Source organism: Brachyistius frenatus, unplaced genomic scaffold (assembly GCF_029030835.1).
Source record: "Brachyistius frenatus isolate BFR_SWC_R1_liver_20210118 unplaced genomic scaffold, ASM2903083v1 Contig_21, whole genome shotgun sequence".
Lineage (NCBI taxonomy): Eukaryota > Metazoa > Chordata > Actinopteri > Embiotocidae > Brachyistius > Brachyistius frenatus.
This window is the reverse complement of record NW_027210620.1, coordinates 740802-765295: the sequence shown is the minus strand read 5'-3', so window position 1 is coordinate 765295 and position 24494 is coordinate 740802. Positions and strand designations below refer to the sequence as shown.

Sequence of the window (24494 nt, the reverse complement as noted above, 5' to 3'; positions counted from 1 at the left end):
TGTGTCTTTGTAGCCGATTATCTGTATTTGTGGCGACGCGAGAAACTACGTTACTCGATCGCCAGCTGGTCGCTCTTCACGCAGGTCGTGGCAAACCAGTTATTCACGCACACACAGAAGCACTTGTTTGATTACATACGTGGTGTGTTAAAGGGTCGTACTTTTAAGGGGTTCACGTGACCGAGCGAACCGACCGGTCTCTGCAGCTGCATCGACTCGGCTTGGCTCGATTCGTCAGGCAGCCTCAGCTGCCGCATCTCTGCAGACCGCGTGTTAAAGTGTCACCGCGTGAGTGTCTGTCTGTCACTCGAGAGCTGGGGATAGGTGAGGTGACACGGCCGATGATGAAGTGGCGCTTGGAGAATAAAACGCCGGCCTGAGGAGCGAGTTGTGAGAATATGGCAAAGTACAACAGTGTTTACCGTCAACGGTGCGTTTCATGTACACACACACACACACAGCGCCGTTCTCTGTGGCGCTGTTTGGGAGTTTCCTTTTAATTCGTTTTTAAGAATCTTAACATCGATTCCAGGTTTAAGCGGACTAATTTAGACCTTTAGCTTTCCACTACAAAACTATACATGTATCCTGTGATAATATACTGTATCGTTGACAGTGGATTGGGCCCAAATTCAGCAGAGAAACACAAACCCTGAAGCAATGTAATGTTGTAAAATATCTACAGTTTTGCTCCAGAAGTTACAAGAAGTTCAATGAATGTTTTAACAGGTAGTTTATTTTTTTATTTATTTATTTATTTTTTACAAAATCTTCAATTTTTCAGGTGACCTTAACGATGAAATGTTTCTCTGTTTGTCAGGATAATACCTCTACTCCTTTAGCTGAATAAACCATTTTAAAAGATACATGGATTATCTGAGTTGCCACTCGGACAACCATGAAAATATTGTAATATATTATATGTGTAAATATATGTATTTTTAGGAATTGTATTGTGTTACGTTTTAATTTTCCAACATCCTCCCGCATCCTTGTCAGATATACTGATGAAAAAGCAAACATTAAGGCCATTCATTCATTAGCATCAACATGTTTTGATGGAGGGTAAGTCTGGACTTTAACAGTCAACACACATTTCTGTAATTTGCTTTCTTTCCCCATATTTAATTAGAATACACTTCACTGTAGCCTGACAATATTTGAGGGAGGCTCTTGCTTTATTTATCACTGAAATACTGGGGAAATCTTTTGGCAACAAGATCCGTCTTTCATAAACTGCAATTTTTTTTTTTGCCAGAAATCGGTCCAGAGTATACAATTTATCAGCGTATAAATTAAAACAAATGAGGCTGAAATCCTTTCACTTATGCACATTCTCGGTTGTAAGATTGTTTGTTTTGCCTCACTGACGATGGTTAGCAGCTCGTTCTGCTCTCCGAGCCAGCTCTCATCAGTCATCCGCCGCCTGCTTCATACACCAGGAAACTGACAGAATATTGATGACGCAAGCACAAAATAGCAGCGCAGAGGAGCCCTCGGTCCTTCTTACTCCATCATCCTATTATGGCGCTGTGTTTTCACAGAGGAACCTGCGAGGGAAGGAACGGTTAGATAAACTAGGTCTTCGCTGTTGATGGGAGCGTGGCCTCTCAAGGGACTTTTGCAGCTGGTTGCAGGTAATATTTACTGGAGTAAAAGAATAAAGCACATAACCTGCAGTTGTAGGGGACCCGTCACCATGTAATGTCTCAGGAGTTTTTTTTTTTTTAAAGTTTTTTTAATGACTCTCCTCGAGGTCAAGCAACAACGAAGGAACTATCCAGACTGCACGTGTTCATTTGTAGTCAGAGCAGCTGAGCAAAGAATATCGTCTAAACAGGATTAGTCAGCGTAGGTTTATAGTATAGGAGCTGTTGTACAATACGTTTATAATCAATCAATGTGATGGCAAGCTCTGGTGATGGCAGAGTCTGGTTTTTGTTCTACCACTTTGGTCCAGACGGAAATATCTGAACAACTAACGGATGTATATCCGTTAAATCCTTTACACACATTAATGGTCCTCTCAGGATGAATTCTCAGTACCTTGTTACCACCAGACTTTCTGTCTAACACCACCGTTTTTGTTTTTTAGTAGGATGTCGCGACATGTTGGTTCTGAGATTCTTCATGGCCATTCGAGGTTGATGGCTTTGGGGATTTTCTGACTTTTTATTCAGCGTCGTCAGCCGGTAAAAATGTTAGTATATGTCCTAAAATGAAACATATATTTGCTCCCTTTTTTTTTTTTATATATATTCAATTTTCAATAATGACTTATATTCTGGTTTTGTTGTAAAGTTATAGACAAAGACTTGTAAGGCTTCATAGTTTCCATTTTCAGTGTAGAGAATTTGGGACTTACTTTCTGTGAGCAATATTAGAGGTGTGGCTTATAAACAAAGGCATGCTGAAAGGTCCTCTTGCCATGTGGACTGTTATTAAGTTTCTAGTTAGCCTTTAACCGTGGTGCACTCTGGGATCCTGTCATGTGATTGACAGCCAGCGGGTCCATCACCTCGATGGGACGGTGCACTTATCTAATGCACTGGCACATGGAATGCTGGGTAAACACTTTTTTCATAGGGCTGTCAGTGTCACCTTGACGTCCATGCAGGCGATCCCTCTCCTGCCACCCCAGAGACCATTACTCCCACCTCTCCCCCACCCCTCCCTTACCCCCTTCCCGTCTCTCCCCTCATCTCTCTCACACACATTTTTCTTTTCTTTCACAGATGCACTGACAATCTGTTTCTCTTGCACTCTCTTGTCCACTTGGATTCATTCCTCTGTTCTGTGTTGAATGTTAGCAACCATTCCTTGTTGCAGTCACACATCTCTCACAGTTGGCTGTCACGTCTGCTCCCATTGTCTCTGCCTGACGAAGGAGGCGCTGTTTGTGGAACGATGATTTAATTGACTTTGTGTTACGCTGAATGAAGTGGCAGTGATGGACAGATGGCCCGGGAAAAGAGGCTTCGGTTCCAGCCAAGAATGAATCATGCCAAGCTCGAAACTGCGAGCACACTGGCTCAGCCCATTGTCAGCCCGCTGCAGTCAAATACAGTCCGTCAGCCAGAACTCTAGACGGCTTGGCACGGGCAGTAATCTTCATTCTTCTATCATGATGCGGGATGTGAGGTAGACTGTGGAGTCTGATCACGTTGCCTCATTAATTTCACTTCTGATGCTCGTCAGAATTTTCTTTGTTAGTCCTAAATGTCAAGAAGATCCTTCACTGCACCTTTGAGTTTAGGTTTGCATTGTTTGTGGCTTCATTTATCAGAATGTACAATGAACTGTTGGTTATTAATGACATATTAACCCTTTGAATGTCTTTGCTCAGTTTTTATTTCCTTTTCTGCGGGCTGTCAATGCCATTAAGTCAATAGCTGTGGGCTGCCCGAGTCCCCGTATTTTCTCCGATATATTGTGTAATGATTGGTGAATCCAGACAGTAGAAAATCACAAGCTTCCATCAGTTACTGTTTGTGCTGTAACCACGGATGAGCAGACAACAACCAAGTAAATTCATTTTATTGTAGGGGAAAATGAAACTGCTATTACTGGAGATACTAAAATTACACGGACTCCTCTCAATTCATTCTGGCGTGACTGACTTAATGGATGAACTGAGGTAAGGTGTGATTTTCAGACGTATAATACATCAGTCGCTAAATGCGTGTCAACATCCTCCACACCCTAAGCAAAAATACACTTTCAAGAAAGCCAGAAGCTGTGGAAACCCTCAGAGATGAGAGATAAAAGAAGCAGAGTAGGAGGTCAGGGTGGAATGGAAAGAATGGGAAAACGTGAAATTCAGTGCAAACAGGGAAAAAAGGGATCGAGAGAACATTTGGGGAACCACGAGGAACATCAGTGTGGACACGAGTGAAGTGCCTCGAGTTAAGTCACAGAGAAAGAATCGAAAGAGAGTATGGTATGTTAAAATGAATGTAAAACCCACTAAACTAAGGACCACGAGAGCACTTTATAGCTCAGAAACAAAGCCTTAATTTTCCGCATGACTGCAGCTCTCCATTTTGATAGTGGACACGTATAGAGAAGCGGTACTAGTGGCTAAAAATGAAATTGAAAGCTTTCAGATCGTGAGGAGATTCCCTGGTGTAACGGCTCGATCCACTATAAGTGATTCTGTCATATACAGGAGGCAACGTCAACTGATTCACAGCCTCTTCCTTCACTGTGGCTATCGCCACTGTATGTTCTAGTGTAATGACCACCGTGCAAGCGCTGCGTGTACATGTCATCGGTGGCCTTTCAGCAGGAACCTCCTGTCTAAAAGAAATCAATAAGGGCGGCATGGAGACCACAGGACCGTTGCCCTTTTAATTCCCCCCTTTCATCTGTCTTTCTCTGTCCACTGCATGAAAAGAGCTTCTGCTCACACACGAGTCTGCTTCCCTATTGTGACTCCAAAGTGCGCCAGTAGAAGTGGGATTAATATTGGACAGTTCTGCAGGACACGACTGAGACCCAGTGCCAACTTGCAGCCCCAGTGTAAGAAGCAGGGCGCTGTTAACGTGGCGAAGGCAAAGGGTCAGATCGGTTACCAAACCTCATCTTAAATCAAAATCAGAAGATCCCCAAATTAGAAATCATCATGTTGGAAACAAAAATCTCTGCCCTGAATTTCATGGCAAACCATTCAAAAGTTGCCAAAACCTTTAACTCAAGGCCACAAATCAACCTCCTGTTGATACCGGATTAAATGTCCGGAAGGTCCATCGGGTACCTCTTCTGGAAACCATAATTTGTTCCAACCCATCCGGTAGTTGTTGAAATACTTCACAGCATTTGTGACAACATTGACCCGTTGGTTGCTTCAGACGAAGGACCAGTACTGTCATTCCTGGAGCAACACGGCCAGCTCTGAGCCGTCCGATATCAAAGCTGTTTGACAAACGTGATGTGATTTGTGGCTCTTTACAGATCAAGTGAAAAAAGTTGCCTGTAGTATCATACCAACAGAAGATGTCCCGGGTTTGGTCTTTTAGCACGGCACTGAATTCCGGCTACTTTTGAGCAGAGCGGAGTGATTCAAAGTCAGCTGGCTGAGCCCGAACAACAAAAGCCGAGCCGGAGTAGCTCTGCTCGCGGATCAGAGCGGCATCATACCGCTGTCGGATTATTATTAGTGGCCTGTGTGCGTGGTGACACGGTGCTGTCAGTATCAGCGCGGCGGCGGGTCTGGAGGTCGGCCGTGTCAGGCGGCCGGAGGCTCGTTCTGTCGTTGCGAGTTTCTGTCAGCGTTGCCGTCGGAGTGCAGCCCTCACAGCTCCGCCCGGCCTCCTCTGCGGGCTCCGCGGCTCCACGTTCAGAGCATCTGTGCCCTACTCTGGGAGCTCTGGAGGCTGGTGTCGACACGCACCGCATCCAAACATATGTGACCCCTGCACTCCTTCACAATGCTACGGATTTGGATCCGCGCGCTTCTTTTCTTCTCTGAGCCGCTGTTGTTGACGTTGGCGATTAGAGAATTTGATTAAAGGCTACGGCTGTACCCACAGAAAGCGGTCTGTTTCGCCCCACTTCTCTCTATCCTGTGGCCTCAACCGATAATTAGACCATATTCGAATATTTTCTTGTCCATCCATACCCATCAATCTGTGTTCAAAATGTAATCAACCTCAGGTAATCGCTTTCCTCGTTAGGCTAATTGTTCTTAATGAGCTAAAATCACATTATTCTTTCCTTTCATGTAAGACGTGTCACTAAGCGCACTTTTTTTTTTTTTTGAAAGACCGTGAGCTCTGTCGCTGATCCGTTACGATAAACACCACTGATTAGCATGTCATCCTCTGATCTACAAGTTTAGCGCTCCTCTGGGAGTCACTGCTACTCACGAGCCCATTTCAACCGCTGACTCCTGACCTCAAGTGACCTCCGTGACAGGTCGGACGCACGAGCACCGTGCGGCGGCGCTGCAGAAAGAAAACGACAACAAACAAAAAAACAAAAAAACAAGGAGCATTGTGAATAATCCTTTTTGCAGGGTTTAACTTTAGCTGGGCCTTCTGGAAGACGGGGAAGTTTTAATTAACGCTGTAATTATTCTCGTTTGTCCTGTGCGGCTTTGTGACGCTTCGCTCACATGTAATGAACGAGCGCCGATCTGACAGGCGAGGAATTAGAGCAGCTTTCTCCTCCGGATCCCTGTTGCCGAGCCCACAGTGACTACAGGATTTTACAGTATATTCAAGTTATTTTAGACTTCCGACGTCTCTCGCATGCAAATATATGCATTCAATTCTATGTTGATGATTCTACTGATTATTTTCTTGCTTTTTTTTTTTTTTTTTTTTTTACTTTGATGCAGTTTTAACGTGAAATTTTGTCACGTTATGTAGAACTGAGACAATAATTTGGATAATCAAATTGCCGACAGACAGAGAATCAAATTGCTCGTTCGAGTTCGTAATTGAACATAAATATGAAACACTGCGGATTCCGGTTATGTCGCTTTTCTCAGCTCATTGGGGATCGTTGGTTCTTATAGTTTATCACGTTGCCACGCTAGCCGTTGGGACACCGCAGTCAAATCCAGAAAGAAGAAAGCCAATTTTAAATTTACGTTCACTGTCAATATGGCAGGAAAGCCTCGTGTGTCGGTGTCTGTTTGAGCAGCCGCGTTTGAAATGTTTGCATTTGCATAAGTGACCATTTAGAAAATCATGATCGTGATAAATATTGTTTTAATAGATTTCAGCTTTGATTGTCTTGTTGCTTTAGTCTCCCAACGGTTGGAAACTAAAATTAAACTAAATTAAAACAGAAGGCATGTTACTTTGGTTTCCGAAAGAGGGAATGAAAGGCACCGTTTGAGAACCAATGAAATAACAGACATGAGAATAATGATAATTGCAGGCTTATTTATGAACGATAAGAGTGTATTGATTTCGATTTCTATTTTCTTTTTTCCAGCGAGGAGAAACGTTGCGGTGACGCAGATTTTTCAGCTGCTATAAACGGCTCGTATCACAGGGTGAATGTTGTGTCTCCAAAAAAACGGTATGACATATAAACAGCATCCATATATAGCAGATGCGCTGCCCGGCACTGATCACTGCAGAGACACGACGAGCAGATGGTTTGACTGCGAGGGGTAACTGAAGAAAAAAAAAAAGAAGAAGAAGAAGAAGAAGGGAGTGACGGAGGAGGAGGAGGAGAAGGAGGAGGAAAAGGAGGAAGGGGTGGGTAGAGACAGAGATAGAGAGGCAGAATCACTAAAGTAGCACAGGAGAGCTTGTGACCGGGAGTGATCAGGACACTTGACAGGCTCAGACACGGAGAGTGAGAAAGAGAACGCTTCATTAGCATCGAGGAGGAGAGTCGGTCACATGCAGCCACACCGGGACTCTCGCAGATAAACCACCGTCGCCTGTGGAGCAGCGCGGGGAGCCGGCAGAGGAGGAGGAGGACGGCGAGGCTGGAGCCAGAGCTTGAAGGATGAAGATGAGGAGCATCACTACCACCTGACTCATCCCGCGAGTCAGCCCCAGCACCTGCAGCGGCCATCTGAGCACTCCGGCTATCGAGGAGACTGGGGCAGACGGGGGGTGGGTGGGGTGGGGTGGGGTGGGGAGCGCTGCTGAGATTATGCGCGGGGCAGAGAGCTCCTGTGGATTCCCCATCTTTGGCAGCAGCAGCAGCAGCAGCAGGGGGAACGGGAGCTGGGGCTCTACAGGCAGCAGCGGAGCTAGCTGGAGCTGCAGCAAAACAAGGAGCTCCGACTCCACGGCTATTCATTCACCCGGAGATGAAGGTCGCATTCCCAGCCCAGGTGTGACGGCGACCAGCGGACGTGGCAGCCACAGTGTTGAATGTACCTGTAGCAAGAGCAGTGAAGTCAGCTGCAGCGCTGGTGCAAAGGTGCCCACGGCGGTGCAGTTAGGTGTCGTAGTAGTAGTAGCAGGGGGGGGCAGTGGCTCAGGACACTGAATGACCAGTGTGGCTGATGAAGGCCACCTGGATCCGCTTGCTGAAACGAGCCAAAGGAGGTCGCGTCAAGAGCTCCGATGCCTGCGTAAGGACATTTTTTTGTTTTTTGTTTTTTTTTGAGTCCGTTCAAACCGTGCAAGTTGTGCGTCTGTGTGTGCAAGTCTGTGTTTCTCTCGTGCATCCATCTGTCCATGTGCTCGGGGTCGCTGTGTGGGACGGTCGTGTATTTGCCAGCTGATGATGAGAACTTGGGTGTTGTTATCTGTTATGGCTGTCAGATTCTGGGCAGAGCTCCATGTCGCCTCCCTCTGACCCACTGGGACGGCGCGCTCGATCACGCCCCCATCTTCAACCGCGACCTGATGGAATAATCACAGCAGGCCAGGTGTGTTCACCTGCACTTCCGAGGCCACACGCAGCTCCTGAGACGGAGGCCGCCGGGCGGTAAATGGCCAATTTATGACATTTACGTCCTCGTGTGGAAGTGCTGCATGTTAAGCTTGAGCAGCGGTCCAAAGAATCCCAAAGACACGACGCCCAGTTTCGATGCTTGTTGATGTTTTGAATGCAATCATGAAAGCGATGACAACAGAAGCAGCGCACGGATAGCTAATGAGCTTCATGTCAAAAGAGTTATTCATCTCGGGGTACAAAGTGGGAAGGATGAGAGACGCCGAGGCGACTGATGAGCAGCAGAGCATTGTGTAAGACGGGAGGACATAAATATGAATAACCTTGTATTATCTACGGCAACGACGCTCCCGTCGTCTCTGTACACGTGTCAGGTGGAGAGAGGGGAGAGGTATGATCCTCCTTTGTATGTATGTGATGGCTGGGTAATTCTAATCAGGCACAGAGTGAGGGAGGCTATTTTTAACTCAGACAGCAGTGTAATGGTGCAGTGAGATGAATGAAAGACCTTGTGTGGGCGGCATAGTAGCGAGCAGGTAAGGATAAGGCTCACACAGCCTCCACTTAGTTTAAAAAAAAAAAAAAAAAATGTTTTCATTTTTACATCCTGGTTATTTCCTGAAACTGATTGGAATTTGTGCCAAAGGGGAATTATTCTGTCGATGTGCAAATGTTGATATTCATTGCAACATCCAGATATGACATCATACTGTTTTTCTCGTATTTTTGCACTTTTGTTTGTTTTGGGGTGTTTGTTTAAGCCGCAAAGCCAAAATTCGATGACGAGTCACATAATGAGTCAAAATCAGATACTTAATTTGATTATTTATTTCATAAATGAAGCCATAGATGGGTGTCATTTCAAAGAAAACATTGAAAACCAAACTGGTAATTGTTTTCTGTCCTTGAAATATATCAATTCTGATTGGGCACCTTTCGAGGGGGGGGGGGGGATCATGATTTGTCAGATGCAAGTGTCCATAGATATTGAAATTTTAAGCCAAAGTGTAACAGGATGACAAATGATGGTGTTTATTTGGCACCCAGAGGAATGAAAAAGTCAATTATCTGTCACCTCTCTCTTTCCTCATGTCTGAAACCTCTTATTAGATAACGCTGTTATCGTCTTCATTTTATTTCTGGAAATTAAATGTCAAATGCATTATTTTAGACACAAGTGACAACTTTATTAGCCTACTTAAATGATTAGTCTCAATATCAAGCAAAGATTAGTATATATTAAAAATGGATTAAAGTACAAATGTAAGGCTTTTAGAAGGACGCTGTAATGTCTCTGGTTTATAATGCTTGATCCGGGTTCAATGTTGTGATCTGCGTGGAAAAACCGCGAGGCTACGGTGGTCCACAAATGGCGGCCGTCTCGGAGGGACACGTGATGCACCAATTTAACGTGAAACAGTTCCCTACCATTTTTAAGCCCATCGCCCGTGTCGGGGTTTGATTGTGAAGCTTCACTTCCAGGTGTCCCGTTTTGTGTTTTCAACCGCTGCCGTCACCACGCGCACCGATCCCGACCGGAAGCAAAGCAGTTAACGCGGCCGCTAATTAAACCGAAACGCCGGCGCTCAAATAAGTGGGCTGCTGAGGTTGTGAGCTGGTTTAGGTTTCATTACAAACACGCATTCGTTTTGTCTCGCGAATAACGGCGATTCATCGCGTACCTTTACCTGGCGGGTGCCTCGTTGTCGCCACAGTTGAGTGCCGCGTGTAACGCGAACGCGCTGAGGCGCCGGCGGGAACACGCCTCGAGCATAAACCGTCGAAAGGTACATCGGCAGGGGGAAAAAAACAAAACAATGATCTTGATGTCAAGGTCATTCTTACTGTATGTTACAAATGTTGGATATAATAGAGCTTGCCGAGCACATATTTCCTAAAATTTTTTTTTCCTCTCATGCATATTGCTTTCCCAGATGGCAGTGTGCAGCTTTTTGCTCATATCTACGGACTATGTGAATGAATTTCTGTCGCTGTCGTCAAAGATACGTCCTCTGCATCTGCTATAACAGTTTACCCAGTCAGCCTGAAAACATTGCTGTTAAATTCAACTTAAGCTTACACACATTATCTATAAATAGCAGCAGAGTGAAAGCGCTGCTTTTTCTCTGGTGGCCAATTGTGTGCGATATGTCTTCATGCAGCGCGTAACAACGTTTGTGATGTGAGTTTCTATGTGGTGGTGTGCGCTGTCAGTAATGTCATGCGTGAGTCGGCATGTTAAAGAGTAAATCTGTCGCAGTCACATATCACATGGAGAAGATGCAGGACCCGGCGTTCGTCAACATCCTCCCCCCTCCTTCCCCCCCCCCAGTGTGTTTGTCACAGACGGATCACAACAAATTTGCAGGCGAGCAGCTGGGAGAGAGCTAAGGATAGATAAAGAGCTGCTGGGGATGTGATTGTATGAAAGACAGTTTGTGTCCTTTGGCATCCTTTCTCAGAAAAAGAGGTAATTGTCCACGATTCGCTATAGATTCAGTCAGCACTTGTGATTTCCTCAAGTGTTTGCAGCACTGTCGTCGAGAGCAGAACAGCCGAAGTGTTAATTGTTTCAGGAAATTAACCGAGATTCCTTTAATGGTCGTAAGTTTAACACTTCAGTCTGTGTGGGGGTGTTTACACATTTGTAAGTTGCACAACCTCTAAAGTTGCTTCTTCTAAGAGCAATAAGTTTGCTCCAATGTCTCCGAGACGCTGTGAAGCCCGCCGCTTCTCTGTCGATACCACCTGTCATTTTTAAAGTGTGAATCCAAACGGATTCGGTTGAGTTGCAGCGTTGTGTGTCGCTGAGGTGTTGCTGTTTGTGTCTCCGCAGGGTTCGGCCGACTCCTACACCAGCCGTCCATCAGACTCCGATGTGTCCTTGGAGGAGGATAAGGAGGCAGTGCGCAGAGAGGCAGAGCGACAGGCTCAGGCACAGCTTGACAAGGCCAAGGTGGGTATACCGCGGTCACGTCGTCCAGTTTGCCCCTACTTCCCTCTTTGGGCTGTAACAGGTGTGTGTCAGGAGCAAAAGTGAGGACTTTTAAATGTGTCCACCTGGCTGTTTGAACTTTAAAGGCATCCTGTGGAGTTGTTGACTACTGGTAGTGCTATGGAGTAATGTTTAAATGAGTGGGTCCCCATTTCTTTTTTACCAGAGATACCAATGCACATTCTTGCTGCTGGTCTCTATTCCACTGATTGACACTGAATGCACCATCAAAGGTAGTGAAGAGAAAGAGCGAAAGCTAACAAACATCGAGGGAAACACTACCCACTTTACAGTTTTTTTTTTTATTTTATTTTTTTTAATGACTTTGCAACTGTTTTATGAAGGAAAGGGGACCTTTAAGACTTCGTTTTGGGCATGAAGGTCGAATTTGTTTGGGGTTGAGGTTAAGTTTTGCACATAATTGTGGTGGTTAAGGTTATGAGTTATCCCCAGAAGTACTGAAGTACAACTTTGTGTTGTGCTGAGAAAAGCTGGTTTATTATGCTTGAAATGATGGCAGGCATCATTCAAATTGTAACATAAACTTTACACTGGTCTGTTTGTTGTTGAAAAGCTGAGTCTGCTTCCTTTTCAGTTTCTTTTCTTAGGCCACCACATTTTTTCTGCTTACATAATAACAAGCAAGTTTTCTTGGGTGTATTAGGGGGTCAGCAGTTAGATTTCAGTGGGGGGGGGACAAAGCCACGAGGGATGTAGTTTTCATATTTTAGCCCCGACAAGACCAGTTTAGTCAACCTGTGTCTTGATGTAACTGGACTTAAACAAAAGATGTATTACTTTTGTCCTCCCCAGGTCACCTCTCCAACTCTTGGAAGTTAAAGTAATAACATCTAAGTTATAGTAACTTGTGGCGTTTTAGTAATCGTAGGTTAGGTTAGCAGACGATGCTGCTTAGGCTGACCAGAAGACTCTGAGCGAAGCACAATTTTAGAGCTGATTTCAGCTGGTTTCTCACATGAAGAGGGGGCTGTTAGGGGCCGCTGATGTGAGAGGTTAGGGGCCTCGGAGGGCTCAGCGTCACTGTTTATCAGAGCCAGCCCTCGCCTGCTCTGCTCCGCTCTGAGCCACAATTAGCAGCATATAAACAAACACACACACGCACGCACGCACGCACACGCACACACACACGCGCACACACACACACACGCACGCACACACGACAGAGCAGGCTTGCCTTTGCGCGACAGGAATTGCAATCAGAGCTCGCTTCCACAGAATCGCTCAAATCGCTGGCACTGTAAAGATTTATGCCTTTGATCTGTGAAATAATTCTGCTATCTTCAGTGCACATTCTGTTCCCTTCCTGCTTTACAGCTCATTGGGTAGCTCATGGTGTTCTTCTTTGTTATTTTTTTGCATATTAATTCAAGCAAGTGTCTGAGAAATGGGTTTACTGTCTCTCATTGGGTGTTTGGTGTCTATAACAGCTAGTTTGCTCATTAGCTGTGAGCCGTGAGCTTTTGGCTATCCATCCGTTTGAGCAGACATTTTCCTCCTGCGCTGTGTCTCCGGGTAGCTCTTAGCTGGCAAAGACAGATCATCCCAGCAGATCTATGTTGTTATTTTCCAGAGTCACTCTCTCTGGCTCTCTAATTAAAAAAGATAAGTTGACTTTATAGATAACCTAGCGTTGATAAATCTCCCCCCCCTTCCCCCCGCTGGCATTTTACATGACAGATGACCAGTAAAAAAAATATTAAAAAAATAGCCTCTCAGCGGTCTGGCCACCAGAGAGAGAGAGAGCCGGCCGGGGTCAGAGGAAGTGCACAATCTTGAATGTGAGCCTTTATGGGGAGCAATTCACAATCGCTTCCTTTACGTACCACTGGTAGTTGTGAGCAGTGAGGACAGGGCTGATGCCCGTCACGATAATTCTACATAATTTACTTTCTCGTATGTATTTACATGGACACACATATTAAGCACCATCTGTCTGCCTCTAATTGGCCCTGAAATGAGCACTTGACTTGAGTTTACACATCAAAATCTGTTAAACGAAGCACTGAAAGAATCTACTGCCAGTCTAGCCTCGATAAACACAAAATAATGTGACGGGTCATCTTGACTTGAACTTGGAGCCTGGCGATGTGTCAAGTGTAGCTGCCAGGGTTTTTGGGGCTTCACCCATATTAAAGACAAAAAGTTGGGATATCTGAGCCGCTGCTTTGATTTTGACAGTTGTTTTTTCTTATGCAAACCTCCCAACTTTGTCTATTATCATAATTTAACATGAAATTAATTAATTAGCGTTGTGAGGAAGAGTTGCTCTCCGTTCACAGTAGCGGTAGCTGTACAGGTTGCTCTGATACTTTCAGGACCAGTGACCATTCAAGTTAAAGGTTACCTAAGGACCTAATGAGTGTTTCTCCTACTTTTTGTTGTATATGATTAAGGATAAGGTGATGGGTGTAATGTCTACATTGTCAGGCCCTCAGTAACCTGAGTTTTACCTCAGTAAAAAAGAAGTAGCTGCTCTATCGTTGATGAAGCCAGTTTTCTCTCGCTCTCTTAAACATTACTTTGTCCCTTTAACACACCAGCAGCCATGGATGCAATATAAAGTTCAACTTTTTGAATCAGTGAACACATTAAAAGGCATTTAATTAATGTAGATGGGACTTGGTGTTTGACAAAAAAAAATAAATAAATAAATAAAAAATAAATTCACTCCTACTCCCCTTCAAGCAAATAGAAACTGGTCGCAGCAATGGTTTAGTCAATTTAAAAGGACATTATACTCAAGCAACCTTGGCTAATTATAGAAATATATTCTCACACTAAATTAATAAAGGTTAAGGTTCCCTTCATTCCATGCAATAATGCTTTTTGCATGCTCTCAGTACAGCCTGAAGCCGGTGCACAGCGCAAAGGAGAATTCATTCAAGGTGAACCAACGTGGGAATCTTGATTTATGGCAGGAGATCCTGAGGGCGCCGTTAATGGAAAGGCCGTGGCATGTTACATGGCAAATCAGCAGCAGCAGCAAGGGCAGGTGTTCACTCAGTCAGTGGAAGCACAGGGACGACGGAGAGGTATTATCGAATGAAATATGCATCATGTGATGCGATATTGTGTCGAGCGTGGTGGGTTGTTGATTGACTGTGGTCCACAGTGCTGCTTCACAGGGTTTCCACTTACAGACGGGGCTTCTCTGGAGTTTTGGTTATGTTGTGTCTTATTCTTAGTCTGCCTCCTTCTCTCACTTTCTGTCGTCTCTTTTTTTTTTTTTTTTTTTTAACATGTCTTCCTCCTCTCCTTTCCTGTCCTCTGTCCTCTTGTCCATCTCTTTTCCCCCTTTTCCTTTACCCCTCCTCCCTTGCTTGTTACCAAGCCTCTAAAACCTCCGCCTCCGTCCTCCTCCCTCACTCACTGCAGTCAATATGGCATCCATGATGAAGGCCCGTGTTACGCAAGAAGCAACCGAGCAGTATGGGCTCGGTCAGGAGATGTAGGGACACGACACAGCGGTGTACAGGTGCCATTATGTACGGATCCGGCAGTCACCTGTGATACAAGGTGGCATGTCAGGACATGTATGTGCGCGCGATTGCCTATAGGTCTGTAAAATGTCATTAGGGTTATAGAAAGCTTCACGTGACAGCCGGCCATGATCGATGGAGGCGAGAAGAGCAGCTGGGAGGGAGGAAAGAGGCAGCAGTCCTCGATAACACAGAGTGAGCACACATTTGTACATGTGTACTAATGGACCTCGTACCTTCATGCAGCCATGTGACTCAGTGCATGCAAACGCCAAGGACTCTCTGTCCTCTGCGGGTCCTGGCACTGCACACACTGGATTGGATGAGCTCCTCAATGGAGATGTCTCACACACACACACACACACACACACACACACACACACACACACACACACACACACACACACACACACACACACACACACACATACAGAGGCTTACAACCATCACCCCATTGAATATTTACCTTGCTGTCTGCATGAGGAAACGATTCCCGGAGGATTTCACCCATGTATTATTTCCATAATCCCTCATAGCTCCTTGTCGTCGTTTCACACCTGTTGGATTTCAATGACTCATTAGAAGACGGTAGAAACCATGATGAAGAACGCTGTCATCTGCAGAGCCTCTTCCAGAGCCTGCTGATTAATTACTTCCATTGTACCGAGCTTCACTGAGCGTTGTTGTGCGTTTGAAAGATGGCAGACAGAATGGGAAAGTGCTGCTGGAAAAATGCTCATCTTATAAAGTCATTTCAATAGATATTGATTATTTAACCAGGCAATGACTTTTTTGGCCATTTGGGGGCGGATAAAACAAATTATTAACTGGGGATGGAGATTTTAAACCAAAATACTTGTCAGTATTTGCTGGTAACGACTTCAAAAAACACTCGCCTTCGACCGAGGTGATGAGAAGCATATCTTTGGCTGTTATCTTTGAGACGAGGGCTGTTTTTTACCCCGCATGTCCAACATCCAACCTACTTTGTCTGGTGACATTGATCGTAGTTCTGTGGATGAACAGTTGGCTGCGGTACACTTATGATAAGCCAGTTTAGCAGGTAAAGCAACTTTAAGAATATAGCGTAGTTTCCACTTGATTCTGTTATAAATCAGTTTTCTTTGACTAAATTATACTAAACGTGATACCAATATGGAAATTCACTTTGTTTACACAGAACTGAAAGTCTTGTGGACATTACGTCAGTCTCTCGGTACATTTTTGTTTTTGGATTGCTCCGAGTAAATCAGATTGTGGGACTATTTCGATAAAACCAGTTGGAGCCGGCCAGATTTGAGTGCACTTTGAAAGCATTTTTCTGAATCTGTATAAAGTCCAACGCGGTTATAGCATCAACGCTCTGATCATTTAGGCTTCCAGCTGAACGTTACAAAAACCCTTTTCTCTCGTCGTGCCCTCTTTCATCTGCAGGTACATATTTAGCGGTCGAGTCTACGCTGGGAGATTACGCTAAGCTACATCCCTGTGCATTCATTTTGGCTTTTCACTTGACTTCTGTCGTGCTTGTCACTCCGTCAAAGGCAGAGCAAATGTAATCTGGTTAAGGGCATGACCGTGTTGCCAACTGTTGCTGCCAGTGCCGCCAGGCTGGCTCCTAGATTATGCCCAAAAGCATTTTATGTAATTCTTAAAGGGATGTGTGACTTAAGTGGATATTCTAGCCTTGCAACACTTATCCAAAAACTAGTGTAGTGTTTGTCTGCGGGCACACTGTTGTCCCATTACAGTTTTTTCAAAATGTGATTCTTATTTATTTTTGTAGAAATCAAGACCATCTGGGCAGAGAGGATTTGCTCATGCTTTGTGCTGAAATATCTGCGTCTAAAAAGATTTTTTTTTTTTTTTAAATTTTAAAGTTGCTGTATGTTGACGGTCAGCAGTCTAAGCTGGTTATGTCACAGCCTGCGGAGGCACAGGAAATAGTTCATTGTTATCTCAAGGATTGATTGCTTGTCCCAAAGAGGAAGGGCAGCAGCGATCAGATAGGAGGGCTAGTATTGATTCCACTATTGTAAAGATGGTCGGATTGATTTGTGAACTATTTACACAAGTTCTGTTTGTGCTGCTCGTGTGTAAGTGCAAGACAAGACTCTTGTTTAACTAATGGTGTTGAAGCAGTGTTCGCTGAAGACGTTAACATGTCGCATCATTCTGAGTTTAACAGGTAAGTGCTTCAGCGTGTAACGGAGACGGTGTAGCAGCAGCCAGATCATTTATGGAGACAAGACTAAACTATGTCTGGATGAGTCAGAGTCTACTTGTATCGCTCACCCGCAGTTATTTTTACACCTCGCACATAGACAAGAATCACAGCTCACCACGAGCAGAAGTATTTCAACAAAAAAAAAATTTAAATTCCAACTTTTAGGAGCTGTTCTCCACACTCATGTGGGTATTCTGAAATCATGCCACTGTATTTCTTCCTTTTTAGCGTACAGTTGCACGATCTGACATTTTCATTTATCTTCCTCCTTTCCTCCTCCCGGTAGACCAAACCAGTTGCATTTGCTGTCCGCACAAATGTCAACTACAGCCCGAGCCACGATGACGATGTCCCTGTGCCAGGCATGGCCATCTCCTTTGAGGCTAAAGACTTCCTCCATGTCAAAGAGGTGAGCGACCGGGTTGCCAGTTAGAGAGGAGATTGACAACCGTGATACTGGGGGAGATGTATATGATGCCATCCATCCATCCGTTACCTATACCCGCCATATCCTGAATAGGGTCACGGGGCTGCATGTGATGATTTGCAGAATAATGAGGATGCTGAAGATGAATGTCTTGAATTATTTTTGCGTAGAAATTCAACAATGACTGGTGGATAGGACGCCTGGTGAAAGAAGGCTGTGAAATCGGTTTCATCCCCAGTCCAGTGAAGCTTGAAAACACTCGTATCCTCCAGGAGCAGAGAGCCAAACAGGGAAAGTTCCACTCCAGGTAAAAAAGTCTCGTCTGCACCACAGTCCTTTACTTTGGCTTAGAGTTCATTTGAAATTAATTTGGGCTTCTTTGGTTTGTTAAAAAAAAAATCTAAATCGTTCTTGTTTCAGTAAATTGGGAGCAAACTCATCGTCTAGTTTAGGTGAAGTTGTTCCTAACTCACGGAAATCTACTCCTCCTTCGTCGGGTAAGTAGCTTCATTGGCAAATTTTTGAAGGCCAGCTATGTGCTTAATAGATTCTTTGGTCTCTTAAACATTTAACCAGCAAAACCCAGTTGACGGTAAGATGCAGTAGGTTGTTTTCATAGTTTCTACCCTCAGTAAGGGAGACATTCTTCATGCCATGACTGTACTTTTACATGTCTCATTTACTCTGTGTTGTATCTATATTCTGTGCTACTGTTGATGTGAAGCGGAGACCGTCACCTGTGACTTCCTGTGTTCATCACTGTGATGATGCTGTTGTCTGTCTGTGTGGGTAGCCATTGACATAGACGCCACAGGCTTAGACCCCGAGGACAATGAGCTTCCCGTCAACCTGCGCTCCCCTAAAGCCAGTCCAAACACTGTCATGTCACCCCAAGCTAAAGAGAAACGAATGCCCTTCTTTAAGAAGGTAAACTCTGGAGTACGCCACCGTCCGTTCCTCTCTTGTCCGTCCGCACGGCTCCGACTAAAACGCCCGCGGCTGCTCAGCCTCACTCAGCCTGTCCTGTTTGTCTACACCGTCGCCCTTGTCCCAAGCCGCTATTAGCACGCATGCCTGTTTCTTAACCTCTTTCTCTCTCCTCTTCCGTCCCACAACAGCTAAGCAGAAGCAGAAGTCGGTAAGTCTTGGGGATGACCTCTGTGGTCTCAACTGTACGAGCTCGCCATACATTTCCCCGAGCAGAGATTCACCTCTGTACTGACCTCTCATCCCGCTCACTGCGTCTGCAAACCTCTGTGTTGTGTCTGTGATTGTTTGTTGAACTTGTGATCCCGATTCAGCGAGACCTCAGTGTGACCAGCTTTTTTGTCAGGATAGGTGAGAGCCGATATACAACGCTGAGAGTCAGGTGAGGAGATAAATGCCGCTGTTGTATTTTCCAATAATGTGAAGCTGGAGCAAGCTTAGCATAAGAGCTGAAAACAAGGAAACCGCCCAACTCATTCTGTCCAAAGGTAACAAAATCTGCCTAGCAGCAAGGAAATTGTCTGGCATATTACCCCTCATTAATTGTTTATATGGATTAATCATGAAAGGTGTAAGGTGTTATTTAAAGCGCGTTAGAGATGCAGGAAGGCAGATTTTGTTTCCTACGGCGGGCCAGACTGGCTTTTAAAATGTTTTCCAAGCTTTTTGCTAAACTAAGGTCGAGCTGACAGAAATGAAGATTTGTATTAATCTTCCCATCTTACCCTCAGCAAGAACACAAAGTGTAAATCCAAATTTGTCTTGTCAAACTATTCCTTTAAGCCTAAATATACAGTATAACTATAAACCAATTTTTTTTTTTTTTTTTTTTATCAGTGACAGCAGAAATAAATACAGTTTGTTACAGTTTTTAAAAAAAAAATTTATCAGTCTTTACTCCATAAAGAGGAATATTTTTTTTCATGATAAAAAATATTTGCCAATTCATCCAGTTCAGGCAGACAAAGTTTGATCGTTCCCCCCCCCCCCCCCGTGATTACACTCGTCATGTAATTCAGGGTTAACTACGACTATTGAAAGTATTTGAGCAGCACGGCACAGTCCATTAATACCGTCATGTTAGTCGGCAGCAGCATCACTGCATCAGTTCCCACAATGTCCCAGGGGAAGCTCAGTGACGGCAGCAGATGTTAGACCGAAAGCAAACGTCTAGAAGTGGAGAGATGAGTATGAATATGAGTAAGACAGACTGCGACAAAAAAAGATCTAAGTGGATCTACTGAAACATTTATCGTAAAGATAACACGGACTGAGAGGGCAGCGTACGCATCGTGACCAATCAGTCGATGAGAAGGCGACTACGTGATAATCAACAGTCCTTCTTCGTCGCTGGAGAAGGAAAAAAACGAACCCACTTTCTGCTTCCCGGCTCAGCGCTTCAACTTGCCGTAGATCCTGCAGTATGTTTTCATTTTCCTCCTGACATGTATTCCGCACATCCTTCAAACACGCTGCTCTGCCGGACGCCCGAGACACACGGCAGCATCGGGTTCACTGCCTCGCTGTCGGATGCAGGCAGACGGGCATTTCCTCATGGGATGAACATACAGGCGGTCTACAGACAGTTTTTAAGGAGAAAGAAAAATATTTTCTGTCTAAAGTTACACAGAAATGTAACTTTTAGTCTGTGAATTCAAAGACAGCGCTAAAAAGAACAACCAGATACACTTCAACGCCACTAAAAAGATGTTTACGATGACGTTTGAATATCTATTTAATTGCTTGTGTTTCAATTGGTGCTGCAACTAATCAAATAGTGTGCAAAATGTCTGAAATCACAATTTCACAAAGGCTCAGTTGTCATTTGTAAATACTGTGCGAAATATGTGACGCCATTACATATAAAAAATATATATATATATACTCTGCTTCCAGAAATAATTGGTTTCTAACTCTGCACATTTATCATTCTGCAAATCCTCTTCCATTTTGCGTTAAAAAAATAATAATTCTATATTCTGTGCAACAGTCAAATCATAAACAGTACTAATCCACTTGATAAGGTCAGTAGCTGCACTGATACCAATCTGGCAATATATCTAAATGGAGATTAAAAACTGAGGCTGTTTCACAAACTGAGCTCTCACTGTGTCGCGACACCAGCGAGCAACTTCTTCTAACCGTTTTCTAACTCTCCACGTCTTTAAGTTGACCTCCTGTTGCCCCTTTCCCGTCTTGCGACTAACCTTTCCTGGAATTTGGTTTCCTTTTTTTTTTATTCGGTGACATCTGAACCATAACACGAGAGACGCTCGGATCTGTGATGAAATATTGTCGTTTACCGTCGCCTCATTTGAAATTTCGACAGCTTGATGCCAAATCTGCTATAAATCGAAGCTCGCTTGTGTTTTTTGTCGGGCCAGCCGAGACGTCCCGTTTCATGGTTCACGATGTTCCAGAGCTTTTAACTTGTCGAGTTCATTGTTGTTCTAACCCCTCAAGTGATTTACGATGCCGAGTGTTTACTCTGTCTCCATAAATGTGTAACTGTTTTTCTTCATCATCATCATCATCATCTCCTTCTTCCCCCTGAAGGCGGAACACATTCCTCCGTACGATGTTGTGCCTTCCATGCGGCCCGTGGTTCTGGTTGGACCGTCACTGAAGGGCTACGAGGTGCGTCGAAGCTGCGACATTTCAAACACCACGCCGACCGCGTTTGTCATTATCAGAAAGCTCTATTCTGTGACGGTTTTCCTCTCCTGAATTGTTTTTCTGTCCGCAGGTGACAGACATGATGCAAAAAGCACTGTTTGACTTTTTGAAACACAGATTCGAGGGAAGGTAAGTTCGCTGTGACCTTTTTCAAAAACGCAAGCTGCTTCCTTCCTCATTCCTCCTCCCTCTCTCTCTCCAAGACTATAGGCTGGTATTTATCTGTCCCCCGAGGTTAGCCGAGGGAGTGTGTAACAAGTTTGTTTGGCCTGGAGATGTGTGCTGCTGCTTTAAATAGGCCCTCTCCATGTCCTTAATAGGCCATAGTGGGCCAAGAGCAGAGCAGGGTTCTCCTCACTCAGGGTTGAGTCGTTCCTCCCGTCCAGAACAGAGAGGCCATGAAGTTGCACACGATCCATTCAGACCACCAGCAGCTGCAGAGAATACTTTAAAATGCTTGATTTTCAAACAAATTTATGGCTGAAAATAATTCTCCGTCTCTGCTCTTTGTTTGTTTTGATTCTAATGACCGTTAAGATTCTTAAAGCACTGTGTGCAGTTCTCAAGTACACAGTTTACTTTCTCACAGTGTAGCTAATTACGTTTACACAATCCGTATGCACAATTACAAAATGTCTTCAGGTGATGCATTGAATTGGCCTCCTCGCTCATCATGGATGACATTGCTTCTCTGATGAAGTTCGTGAGACGTGTTTGACATCAACGCAGTCGTTTTGTCATTTTCTCAGTGCTGATGAGCAAAGTGTTGAGCGAAGAAATGTTTCCTTAATCTCAGTATTGGGGTCGCGTCAAACAAGAACTGATAACGGCTGAATTAGTAACATGTCCAAAATCAAGTTTTCACAAATAGAGATGTAAGAGGGCATTTTTGCCTTTATTTAAGTTGCGAGGTAGAGACGGACAGGAAATGTGACGACAGCAAACCGCCGGCTGGCCAGGAGTCAAACTGTGGACTCGGCTGTGACGGGCATTGAAGCCCATGTGGGTTGTAACTAAACAGTTTGGAAAAGTTACAGAAATTGTTGCACACAGACCTCCCAAAAATGTGTATTTTCTTGCTGTATGTTCTTTTCTAATTGTAAAGTGTTTCGTCACCATTTTAATGTGGATTCTACACTTTAAATTGATTTGAATTAAATTGAAATTATGTTTACATTTGTGTGACAGCAGATTTGATTAACACCATTCATGTAAAGGATTTATAGGCTATTTGACTTAAACCTTTGAGGGTTTTTTTTTATTTTTTTTTATTTAAGTCTCAATGAGAAAAGACTTTACTTTAAACAATGATCAAGGTAAATCTCATTTAACTGCACTGGTTGGATGCATTGATTTGCTCCTGACATATAGGTTAAATGTTTTCACTGCAGGCCTGCACTGTAAAATAATGTGGTGATTGCACTTGATGCACTTCAGCTATGCTTTAGAAAACAGAAGAAAACTGCACCATACAGTTAGAATGCACGATTGACTTTACAGCTTCCATGAAGTCAACTATTTACTTCTCTCGTCCCTTGTGTCAGAATATCAATCACTCGCGTCACGGCGGACATCTCTCTTGCCAAACGCTCAGTCCTGAACAATCCCAGCAAGCACGCCATCATCGAACGCTCCAACACACGCTCCAACTTGGGTAAGTTTGCTCGAAACCGCCACAGCGGCTGGGAACATCTGGTGTTTTGATTCATAATGTTTTCAAGGAGACCAGCGTACGTGGAAAAGGAAGGAAACGTTTAAAGAAACTCTTGACAATGGTGACGATAACTCCGGACGGCCCTGAGTGGCCTTGGCTGGTGTCTTTTGTCAGGAATGAAAGATAGAGCATAAACGCACGATAACAAGTTCAAGAACGGCTCTGATTCCGCTGAGGTTGATTGGGGTTTAGATGTGATCAGAATGAAACAGATTCCTCAGTCAAACAGAGATGACAAGGCTAATCTCTGCTATGTATCAACACCGGCATCAGTCAGCAGCCACGGCAGAGGAGGAAGTCCCCGGAAAATTGTATAATGGAAGAAAAACATGTATTATGTCATATTTTATGATCACAGAGAGCCACCACATAATAACTTTGGCCTCGTTTTTTTTTTCGAGAGCCGCTGCCTCATGAAAATCACCACCCATGCTGTCCTCTTCCATGAAACATTTAAAACTGAGACACATTTAGAGCGGAAATTCATATCCACTCCATGTTTTTTCTTTTAAGTGAGAGCCACATGGGGTCTGTTAGTCATTCGACTGCCAAAAATATCAAGTGTCCTGTTTTGTTCTGTCGTATCTTCACTTTCCTGCCAAAAGAGCAAGAGTTTCCGATGTACATCGGAATTTTTAATTGAATATTTTTTTGGGATCAAAAGTGACATTAACTTGAAGCTGAGTTAATTTAAGTTATATTAAAAGATTTCAGGAAATATGTTATTTTGGAAACAAGCGAAATCATCCCGCCCCTCTGGCATATTTTAGCAGGAAAATAAGAATGAGCTGTTTGGCTGGAATGTTTTCATGTTATCAGTTTACCTCAGACTGTGATGAGTGGAAGTTGTGAAGCCTGGCTGGGATTTCTCTCAGACTGGGACTTTGGCCTCGCTGTGATATTTATACAATTGTTTTTGCAGTCACGTTGTCATCTGTTGGAGTCGCGACTGTGTGATGTAACAGTCGGTAGTTGTTGGCCACTCCTCTTACAGCTATTAGTCTCTGAGCTCTGTCCCTAAAGTCATGAAGTCTTTTGAATAATTAAGTCTCTATGAAGAAGAAAGACGTGAGCCTATGTACCAAATCAGTGATGCAAAGCAGATTTTTTTTTTTTTTTTAAAGACATAACTGAACTCCAGTTTGCCTGAAGGAACAACCTGGAGGTGGTTGTGCCTCAGGGCAGTGTGTGATTGACAAGAAGTAATAAGAGAACATGTTTTTTAAGTTTAATCATAGACGGATAAAAGAAAATCAATTAATATCAAAGTATGTTAGTACGATTTTTAACCATGCTGGCATCACGGTGGAATATATCAACTTTTGGATGGATTGCCATTTAAATTTGTGCAGACATTCATGTCTCCTTCAAGGTATATTCAAATCACTTTGGTGATCTGTTAACTTTTCATCTAGCGCCATCCTCAGGTCAAAGTATGATTATAAAAATGTGTATAGTACTTTGATTTATAACCACATACCTGTAAAACTAAAGATACTTCATCAGCCTCAGCTTTCCTGTGTGTTTGTTAGCATGTTAAAACACCAAACTAAGATGGTGAAGCTGGTTGTTTATTATTCAGAGTCCATCAGTGG

At 44.0% G+C, this 24494-nt stretch overlaps 1 protein-coding gene across 6 annotated transcripts in view; it reads left to right on the top strand.

Annotated features, from left to right (window-relative positions):
* Window positions 1–24494, top strand: part of cacnb2a (calcium channel, voltage-dependent, beta 2a) — a 63117-nt gene that overhangs the window by 31754 nt on the left and 6869 nt on the right. For 3 of the 6 annotated variants that reach the window (XM_069696307.1, XM_069696310.1, XM_069696311.1), the window contains 8 exons: window positions 11210–11329; window positions 17382–17504; window positions 17693–17829; window positions 17943–18019; window positions 18316–18449; window positions 21066–21146; window positions 21256–21314; window positions 22730–22839. In XM_069696307.1, the coding sequence (XP_069552408.1) occupies window positions 11210–11329; window positions 17382–17504; window positions 17693–17829; window positions 17943–18019; window positions 18316–18449; window positions 21066–21146; window positions 21256–21314; window positions 22730–22839 (841 nt within the window). Of the gene's footprint in view, window positions 1–7641; window positions 8048–11209; window positions 11330–17381; window positions 17505–17692; window positions 17830–17942; window positions 18020–18315; window positions 18450–18640; window positions 18661–21065; window positions 21147–21255; window positions 21315–22729; window positions 22840–24494 lie in introns of those variants that run through there. The other 3 variants (XM_069696308.1, XM_069696312.1, XM_069696309.1) reach the window with 3 other exon arrangements.